The sequence below is a fragment of the Cannabis sativa genome, chromosome 3 (assembly GCF_029168945.1).
Source record: "Cannabis sativa cultivar Pink pepper isolate KNU-18-1 chromosome 3, ASM2916894v1, whole genome shotgun sequence".
Taxonomy (NCBI): Eukaryota; Viridiplantae; Streptophyta; class Magnoliopsida; order Rosales; family Cannabaceae; genus Cannabis; species Cannabis sativa.
This window is the reverse complement of record NC_083603.1, coordinates 27,852,664-27,863,287: the sequence shown is the minus strand read 5'-3', so window position 1 is coordinate 27,863,287 and position 10,624 is coordinate 27,852,664. Positions and strand designations below refer to the sequence as shown.

At 39.8% G+C, this 10,624-nt stretch overlaps 1 protein-coding gene and 1 non-coding gene across 2 annotated transcripts; both read left to right on the top strand.

The window, feature by feature from the left end:
* Positions 1 to 1,413: 1,413 nt before the first annotated feature.
* Positions 1,414 to 3,971, top strand: LOC115709683 (pentatricopeptide repeat-containing protein At3g09650, chloroplastic). Its single transcript, XM_030637850.2, has one exon. It carries the CDS (start codon positions 1,545 to 1,547, stop codon positions 3,807 to 3,809), a length of 2,265 nt encoding a protein of 754 aa, XP_030493710.1. The 5' UTR covers positions 1,414 to 1,544; the 3' UTR covers positions 3,810 to 3,971.
* Positions 3,972 to 4,092: 121 nt separating this feature from the next.
* On the top strand, positions 4,093 to 4,195 carry LOC115711823 (U6 spliceosomal RNA). The gene has a single exon (XR_004010693.1). It is a non-coding gene; the product is annotated as a U6 spliceosomal RNA (small nuclear RNA).
* Positions 4,196 to 10,624: the final 6,429 nt, after the last annotated feature.

Sequence of the window (10,624 nt, the reverse complement as noted above, 5' to 3'; positions counted from 1 at the left end):
AAATTATTTTCATTCAAAAAAAAAATGAAGGATCTTGATTTTTTTTTTTATGAAAAAGCAATAATAATAATATTAATAAGGGATAATTGCGGCAAAAGTCCCCAAAAACTTGAGGTTGATGCCGATTAGTCCTCAACCTCAAAAATTGGCGGTGAAAATACCTAAGGTCCCAATTTTTGTTTGTTCGTTAGTCCCTTTTTCTAACGGACCCGTTTTCTAATTCAAAATACCACGTGTCGATAAATAATTGGTTTAAATTATAATTTTAATTCAAAATAATTTAAAATTAAAAAAAAAAACTAAATAAATTATTTTAAAATCATAAATTATTACTTTTTTTTTTTTTTTTCGTTTTTTCTTTCTTCATCTTCTTCCTTAGTCTATACAAACTACCCAGAAAAATGAAGCACCCCCCAACCCAAAACCCAACACCACCCCACCCTTGACAACAGTGAGACCACAATCTCGGCGAGACTACCACCCTAAGAACAAAAAGAAAATAGACAATAACAAAGACCTCTTAATCGAAAATCCCTAAACAAATTTAGTAATCAAAATTCCTTATTCAACCAATGACAATCACAACAACAAATAACCCAAAATCTAAAACCCAAAATCCAAACCCATTACAAAATAACTGGGATTTCATACGTCGGATCTGGACTTGAGGTTTCTTGTGCAATAAAGGAGAGAGCCCGATCTGGCCTTGAAGGAAAAGAAAAGAAAATGAATACCATTGGAACGAAATTTTCTTTCGATTTGATCTGTAATGCTCTCATCACTCTCTCGAATCTTCTTCTGTAATGGATGTTCAAACACCCATGAAAAATTCATCATGCTCACATTGAATTTCATGTTCTTCACTTCTTCCAACTCACTGTAAATTTAATAACACATCAAATTCAAAATCAACAACATAAACTCACCTAAAAAAAATCACATGCTTGGGATCGGCTCGCAGAATCTTCCAGCGTCGATAGCGTGCTTGATTTCGACAACGGAGGGCTGCTGTGAATGTCGCCTGGGGTTTAGATTTTGGGGCTTATTATTCTATTGAGTTGGGGATTTAGAAAAGTTAGATGGTGATGGTGAGGAGCCAATGGAGTTGGAGATATTTTTGGTGATGGTGAGGAGCCACTGGAGAAGGGGAAAGGTTGAAGAAAAAGGTAGAGAGAGGTAAAAAAAACAAAAATGGAAAATTTTAAAAAGAAGAAAAAAAAAAACGAACAAGAAAAGGAAAAGATAATAATTTATAATTTTAAAATAATTTATTTAGTTTTTTTTTTAATTTTAAATTATTTTGAATTAAAATTCTAATTTAAACCAATTAGTTATCGACACGTGGTATTTTGAATTAGAAAACGAGTTTTTGGAGGCTTTTACCGCAATTATTCTTATTAATAATAATAATAATAATAAAAGAAACAAACAAAAGAAGCGGACACAGTACACACGACGTAATACATCCCACTTCCACTCACTTCCCATTATCTTCTTCTTCTTCAAAATCTCAAAGCTATATTCTCGCCATAGATGGACCAGTCATGAACGCTAAGCCACCACCACGTTCACCATCTTCACCCTTAAACCCTCTATCAACATTACCATCTTCTTCATCTTCTGCTTCCAACCCATTCCCCTTAGCTCACTGGGCATCTCCCCCAACCCTCATAACCACTCCTTCCTCTAATCATATTCGTTCTTCTCGGGTTCAAGTCGCCGCCGGCCAAGCTAAACCCATAGACATCTTTCTCGCCTCCGCCTCTGCCTCCACCGAACCAGCTCGGTCCCAAGACCAAACTCTTCTATTGCTTCTCCGTCAGCGGAAGACAGAGGACGCCTGGGTTGCATACAACGAGTCCCCTCATCTCCCCAGTTCCACTTGTCTAAGCCGTTTGGTCTCTCAGCTATCGTACCAAAACACCAGCACCGGCCTCACGCGCGCCCAGTCCATCATCACGCGCCTCCGTCAAGAGCGGCAGCTCCACCGTCTCGATGCTAATTCTCTTGGGCTTCTGGCATCAGCGGCTGCCAAGGCTGGACACACCCGCTATGCCACCTCGCTCATCAAGTCCATGCTTCGCTCCGGCTATCTCCCCCATGTAAAATCTTGGAGCGCAGTCGTCAGCCGTCTTGCCAATTCCGGCGACGACGGACCCGTTGAAGCATTGAAGCTCTTCCGGTCGGTGACCCGCCGTGTTCGGCAGTTCTCCGACGCTGACTTGGTTGCTGATTCGAAGCCGGATACTGGTGCTTTCAATGCTGTTCTTAACGCTTGTGCTAATCTGGGGGACACTAAGATGTTCCTCCAACTGTTCGATGAAATGCCTGAGCACAATGCCGAGCCCGATGTACTGAGTTATAATGTTATGATTAAGCTTTGCGCCAGAGTTGGTAGGAAAGACCTTCTGGTCTTTGTGCTGGAGAGAATTCTAGAGAAGAAAATCCCTTTGTGTATGACTACATTACATTCTCTTGTTGCTGCTTATGTTGGTTTTGATGATTTAGAAACTGCCGAGAGAATTGTTCAAGCAATGAGGGAAGGAAGGAGAGACCTTTGCAAGATTTTAAGGGAGACAAGTGTAGAGAATCCCAACAGAAATGGGCAACATGTGTTTGAGAAGTTGCTTCCGAATTGTGTGACAGCAAGTGATTCTGAGCCACCGTTACTGTCAAAACTATATGCTCCTAACACTAGAATGTATACAACTCTTATGAAAGGTTATATGAAAGTAGGCCGGATTATGGATACGGTTAGAATGATTGAAGCAATGAGACATGAAGATGACACTGCTAGCCATCCTGACCATGTGACATACACTACTCTCGTATCTGCGTTTGTGAATTCAGGGTCAATGGACCGTGCTCGTCAAGTTCTGGCTGAGATGACGAGAATAGGTGTGCCTGCGAACAGGATTACGTACAATATTCTTCTCAAGGGTTACTGCAAGCAATTGCAGATTGATCAAGCAAAGGAGTTGCTTAAGGATATGGCTGAAGAGGCAGGGATTGAGCCTGATGTGGTTTCTTATAACATCTTGGTTGATGGGTGTATTCTGGTTGATGACAGTGCTGGGGCACTTGTGTTTTTTAATGAAATGAGGGCAAAAGGAATTGCCCCTACCAAGATCAGCTACACCACTTTGATGAAAGCTTTTGCCTTGTCGGGTCAGCCAAAGCTAGCTCACAAGGTGTTTGATGAAATGCTCAATGACCCTCGAGTGAAAGTAGATATTATTGCCTGGAATATGTTGGTTGAAGGGTATTGTAGACTTGGGATGATTGAAGAAGCTAAGAAGCTAATTGAGAGAATGAAAGAAGATGGTTTTCACCCCAATGTAGCAACTTATGGTAGTCTAGCTAATGGGATAGCATTAGCTAGAAAACCAGGAGATGCACTGTTACTTTGGAATGAAGTGAAGGAGAGGCTTAAAGTGAAGGAAGGGGATAATCCAGATCCCTCGTCGTTGTCTCCTTCTCCACCACAGCTGAAACCGGATGAAGGGCTGTTGGATACACTGGCTGATATATGTGTTAGAGCTGCTTTCTTCAAGAAAGCTCTTGAGATTGTGGCTTGCATGGAAGAGAATGGTATACCTCCAAATAAGACCAAATACACTCGAATTTACGTGGAGATGCATTCTAGGATGTTTACAAGTAAGCATGCCTCACAAGCCAGGCAAGATAGGAGGAGGGAGAGGAAGAGAGCTGCTGAGGCTTTCAAGTTCTGGTTGGGTTTGCCTAACTCTTATTATGGGAGTGAATGGAGATTAGAAGCTATAGATGGAAATCAGGGCTTTTCTGATTAGGTATTAACCTAAACCATTTACTCTCTCTGCCATTGTATACTACACTTCTACTCTATATTGTAAGAAAAGGAGGACTAAAGTTATTGTATATTCTCAATACTAGAAACTTTGCTTCTTTAAATTGGTTTGATTATGTAAATGAGATACAACTCTGTTTTCTAATTCTATAGTACTAATTTTAGTTCCTTGACCTTGATGATATGCTCCGGGCATATGATGATGACAATACCTACATGGAAATATACGAGTTATTGTAAGAGATTCATAACTAGTAAATCAAGTAGTCCCTTCGGGGACATCCGATAAAATTGGAACGATACAGAGAAGATTAGCATGGCTCCTTCGCAAGGATGACAAGCACAAACCGAGAAATAGTCCAAAAAAAAAAAAAAATAGTAAATCAAGTAAATATGGTTTCTATGTTCCTACGGTTACCTTTATCTGTATTTGGTCATTTCTTCAGTACAGTTCAAATCTTACTGCTGAACTGTAAGACTTTAGCTATAGATAGAAATGGTTAAGAAGAGATTAAATAATCACTGAAAGTTAGGGGTGTTCACTAAGTATCCGATCCAATCCAATCCGCACGATCCAATCCAATCCAATCCGCAAAATGCGGATATTCGCACTTGCGCGGATTGGATTGGATTGAAAAATCTAAAATCCGCACTTGTGCGGATTGGATGTTGTTTGACCTCAAAAAGTAACCGATCCAATCCAATCCGCACTTAATTATATATATTTTTAAAATATTATAATATATAATATATATTAATTTTCTAGTAATATTAAAAAAAAACACATACTTCTAATTTATTAATCTTTTTTAGTAATATATTGAGTTAGTGTATTTTATTTGTTTTATAATAAAAAACACTAGAAAAATTATTCTATTCACATAGACACATACACACAAATTTAAATATATATATATACTAACTTATTTATTTTAGTAATAAATACATATATATTTTAGTGTAAATTATATATTGACATATATGTATATGGGTTTGATTTATATATAAATGGAGATGGAAATAGATTATTATTGGAGATTAAGAAAAAATAGTCTTATTTTAATTTTTTTTCTATGAAATATTAAATAATTTATTATTAAAAAAATAACCGATCCAAAATAACCGATCCAATCCGAACTATTGCGGATTGGATTGGATCGGATTTAAACTATTATGCGGATCGGATTGGATCCAAAATATGAAATCCGCACTTAGTGCGGATTGGATGTTGTTTGACCAAAAAAGTGCGGATTGGATCGGATGAACACCCCTACTGAAAGTGATAGAAAAACAATATCTTTCTGCTCTTAAGTAACTCTTGACTGCTTATTCAGGGCACTTCACATATCAAGTACTGTATATTCAACATAAATAGAATTTCACTACTCAGTGGAACCTTCGTATCACCTAGACCTAGCAGAATGACATGTAATCAGGTAGAAATTCGTCATTTTCTGTAAATGATTCTTCATACTATATGTAATCCTAGTTGATTACATTATCCAATAAAAAAATTAACAAAAATCCATCCATATTGTTAGCAACAACTCTCTCTGTATACTTCTTCCACTAAGCTAGCAAAGGAATGGCATTTACCAACGATTATGACATGGATTATGTCTCCTATATCACGAACAACAAAATAAAATAAATAATTGTTGTTTTATTTCTCCAACAACAATTTAAAAAAAAAAAAAAAAAAATTCAAAGGAAGAAGACAAAAAATTGTATGTATAAAGAAATATTTAATTTTATTTTAAATTATATTTTCATATTGATTTACTAAATTTTGAAATATATTTGTATCTATTTACTGAGTTTTTGGAAAATCGATTAAAATAAATAAATAGATCTTAAGAAATAAACAAAATAACGAAGAAGAAGACTAAGAATTTTATATAGTTGGAGCGTTAATGAGCCTTAGTCCACAAGTTAATATTATTAGCTTGAAAAGCTATGGTGTATTACACAAGAATAATGTTCTTGCTTGAGCTTAAGAACCCTAATTTCAGTCTTAATATTTGAATAATGATTTTCCAACCATTTGCATGAAGATACCATCTTCTATTTATAGGCTAGGGTTTTGACTACTAGGATTTTTCTATGAAGCTAGACCCACTAATGGAGTAAATACATTTAATATTGACTTTGGACTAATTAGGAAAGACCTGATTTACAAGTGAACACTCATTCACATTTGCAGAGTCCATTTAATGATGACAGTTGTCGTACACTGCCAAATTTATACAAGAAATTTTGGAGGATATGGCACTAGGTGAATCCCTAATTTAGTGGGATCCCATATCAGAGAGATCTCCATGTAACCCTTGGCTTCCAGATGTCTTTTTGACAGCCCTTCCAGGAATATCCCATAAGGGTATTCGGATATGCCATATTGGGCCTTCTTTCTTTTGGCCAAGAACCCTTTTTGAACCAGATGTTCTGACCTTGTAAAGGATGAGTTCAATCAGTTACTGAACACAGAGTTGCAGAAAGACTCCCTTAGTGGGCTAACCCAATCATTTGGGCCTGAGAATGAGCCTCCTTAAGTGAGGCAAATCTTGGAAGAACACGTGTCAACATGCCAGAAACATTGATAGCGGTATCATATGCAATATGTATTAGATTTTAAAATACTATTTTTTATATTAAAATAATAATTATATACTTAATTTATATATAAGGGTAAATACTACCCTGTGTTTTGTAAAAATTATCGATTGGACCATCTGTTTTGTTAAATGGTAAACTCAACCTTGTATTTTCTAAAATGGTACAAAATAATACCTTGAACTGATTTTTTTTTTTTTCAAAATAAAAGCCAATAATAACTCAATTTAGAGTTGTTATGACAAAACTGAATATATTTTCTGTATTTGTTCATGCTAGAAACTGTCTTCAAGTTGGTTATTGTTAACTAAAAAATTATAAGAAGTAAAATGTTTCTATAAATAGCAAACGGAAAGGTGAATAGCACAAGATTCTCCATACACACCAGAAAGGACAAAATGCGGCCCCACCTCTTTCATTTTTGAATCCTCTTTAGTGACATCGATTTATCTCTTGGAAACATCCACGCCCGCAGACCCCGCGCCCTCACCCTGCTCGCACCCACGACCACTCGCTCATGCGGCCGCTCGCCAAATGCCCGCGCACCGCGCCTGCTCGCCCGGTCACCCTACACCTACGTCTGCTCGCCAGCGCCCGCGCACCTCACCCGTGCAGCCCGTGCCCGCTCGCCTCACCCGCGCACCTCACCCGTGCAGCCCGTGCCCGCTCGCCTCACCCGCGCAGTGCGTGCCCGCTCACCTCACCTGCGCAGCCTTCACCCTTTCGCAGCGCCAGTGCCCGTTGCATCAACACTCCGCTTATTCTCCTTTCCTTCTTAACACCAGCAGGTCTAATAAGAAGATGTCAGGAGGGATAACGATGGCACAATACGCTTACATAATGGGAACAAACTTCAGTTTGTCTGAGGTACAAAATGAAAGAGGCATTTTTAGTGTAATTTAAGATTCCAAATATGTCAGGTCACTTAGGATACAGTCTTATGATAATTGAAAGTGACTTGACGTAGAGTGTATTAGGATATGGAGGGTACTAGGACAGGGGGGCTGACTATAAATAGGACCTCAAGTCCATTGTAAAGGAGGATTTTTTTTGAATTTTCTGAGAGCAATAAAATAGTAATATTTGGAAAGATTTATGAGATCCTTATTCTAAATACTCTAAATATTCTAAAATCTTCTTTTTTTTTTTTTTGGAGTTAAGTTGTCTTTTAAGCTTATTATCAAGTGTTAGCTAAAAAAGTCTACTTATATCGTTAATGAGTTCAGACCGTTAACAATTTGGGGCCGTCTGTGGGAAGTGACACTTAAATGCAACGTCCTTTCCTTACAACAAGTCATTGAGAAGATGTTGAGGCATTCTCGTCGTCGTTAAGAGGTGGAGGTACTGCTCGATGACCATCAGTTGATCGCTTCACTGTTTGCCCTGCCTGTGTCAGTCTCCGAACGAAGAGGTGCTGGTGATAAAACTCCATAGAATGGGGGGCACCAATGGCCAAAGACCCTCAACGGAGGAGGAGAATGGGCGACCCAAGGACAACCTGGTGAATAACCCACAAGATGGGGCGATCGCCTCCCTCACGCCCGAGGAAGACAACGGGGCTCGACGGTCGAAAGCTTCGTTTCTAATAAGGTCCTCGTTGCCACTGGAGCCGAAAGATCCACGAACCTCTCACCATCAGCCGGGAAAGGAGAAGCGAGCCTACTCCGTGAGTTTTAGCTCACGAACCCAACTGCACAATGAGGAAATGAATGAACTAAGGATATGGAATTTGCGGCTGGAAGAGACGTCCCAAACATGCAAATGGCATTGGAGGAACTCCTGAAAGGCCGTTTTGAGGCACCCCTAGTCGGGCGAAGAGGGCCAGAGGCGGGGAAAAGAAAGCGAACAAGCTGGAGGACGAAAGCGTATCGAGGTATTCGACAGATAACACCCCCGAGTCCTCACTGCATAGAGCTTCCACCCGGAGAAATCCTAAACCTTCCTCACGACCTAAGAGAATAGAATCCAAGGCGATCTAAGGAGACTTGAGGGAAAAGCTCTGCCAGAAGGCCATGGTCGAGAAGTGCTCGCTGACGGTGGACTCACTTTGAAATGAGAAGAAGGCAAAGCAAGCCACCACTGATCTACGGGAGAAGTTAACTAAAAGGAGGAAAGAGTTAGACAAAGAAATGGAAGACCTTTTACTGAGAATAGCTTCGGCCGCATCCAAATATTGTAATTGGGAAGAGGAAGACTTCAATGAGGAATCCCCTTTCTCAAGAGAGATTCAAGCGGAGTCGTTGCCCGTGAACTTCAAAGAGCCCAACATGCTCCATATGAGGGCTTAACAGACCTAAAATACCATCTTGATGGCTTTAACGAGATAATAAAAATGAAGAGGGTCATAAGCAAAGCGACGTGCCAGTGCTTCGTGGTGACGCTCAAAAGGGCAGCGTACAAATGGTTTAAAAGGCTGGTGTCTGGATCTATCACCTCTTGGAAATAACTCACTGATGAATTCCTGGCCCAACATCATGCATCTAGAAACTATACTATCTCTAGAACAAGCATGGAAAGTATTGAGCAAAGAGATGTTGAAAGCCTTAAGAGTCCAACGCTTCAATGTCGAAACAACCAGGGTAGGAAGGCTGACTAAGAATGAGCACAAGATGGCCATCGTTGCAGGCGTCCGTCCAAAAAGTAAGTTGTGGAACAACATGCTTAAGAGAGAATTAGAAGACTTGGAGGACTTCTATGAAAGGGCCAAAAAGTATATCCAGGTTGAGGGTGCTCACGAAAATCTCACTAAGGGGAAGAGCGAGCCCGGTGGGTCGGCCAACCCCCGTGCCCATGAAGAACCATGAAGGAAAAGAGAGTTTAACAAAGGTAAGAATAACTGAAATAAGAGAGTTAGGAGGGAAGAGGAGCCCCGATGTAGGGAGTTCACTTATTACACTGAAATTACATGCTCGAGGGAGCACATCTTCCTAACAAATGAAAACCGGGTGTCGTTCAAGAAGTCGGCCCCAATGAGAAAAGATAGGTCAAAGAGAGACCCTAACAAGTTTTGCAAATTTCACAAAGACATCGGGCACACCACAGAAGAGTGTACCCACCTCAAAATGGAAATTAAGGACTTGATACAAAAGGGGTACCTGGGAGGCTATCGAAGGGAGAAGAGACGCCCCGAAGAGAGGGGACGAGAAGAGTAAGGATGAGAAAACCCTCGCGAGGCTCTAAAGGTGATAAGAGATGTTTGGACTATCTGTGGAGGACCTGGGATAGGAGGAGACACTCGCAAGGGGAGGGACAGGTACGCCAGGGAGGCCAGACAACCACCTATGGCAATGAGCATGGAACAAAGATCGCTAAAAAACTTGAAAGACGAAAGTTACTCCATAAAATTCACTGAAGATGATGCATGAGGGATTCATTTTCCCCATAACGAGCCACTCGTACTGGCAGTTCAACTAGCTAATGCCAGGGTCCATTGGGTACTCGTAGATAATGGAAGTTCGGTAGATAATGCAACTAGCTAATGCCAGGGTCCATTTGAAGCCTTGCACAACGCCCATATATAGTTTCACTGGGGATTTTGTGCATCCTCTAGGGATGACTGAGCTTCCCCTCAGCGTGGGAGAGCGACCTAGGCAAGTGACACCGATTGCCACCTTCATTATAGTGAAAAGTCTAACAGTTTTCAACGTAGTGCTTGGGAGACCCTCGCTCTACCGCTTGAAGGCCATTGTATTCACTTACTAGTTGGCCATGAAGTTCCCAACCCCCGGGGGAGTTACAATGGAAAGAGGTGAACAGAAGGAGGCAAGAGATGTTAACTCAAACTTTTAGATCTCCTTGTTTTGATGATTAACAAATATTTGATTATTATTTGGTACTAATGATTTATTGATTTTGTAGCAAATTTAAAAGAGAAAATAAATATTTTGGTATTTTTACCAAACTTTTGAAAGCAACACTAAATGGATTCAACAAGCATATCAAGAGCAAAAGATTCATCAAGGGATCAACAACTCAAGACCCTATTCAAAAGAGGTCTTCAAAAGCCCAAAGTCAAAAGTTAACCCGAAAATCAAAGTCAAAGTCAAAGTCAAAGTCAAGGTCAACTCTCGGGAAAAATCAACATGGGATCGAAAACATGCAAATCAAGCTAGGAGGCTCATCTACATCAAGACTACTCAAAATAAAATTGTATAAATTTACTTTAGTCTTGTTAAAGTGATTTGCATA

Coding starts and splice junctions, on each gene's coding strand:
- LOC115709683 (XM_030637850.2), top strand. CDS start 1,545: ATGAACGCTAAGCCACCACCACGTTCACCATCTTCACCCTTAAACCCT.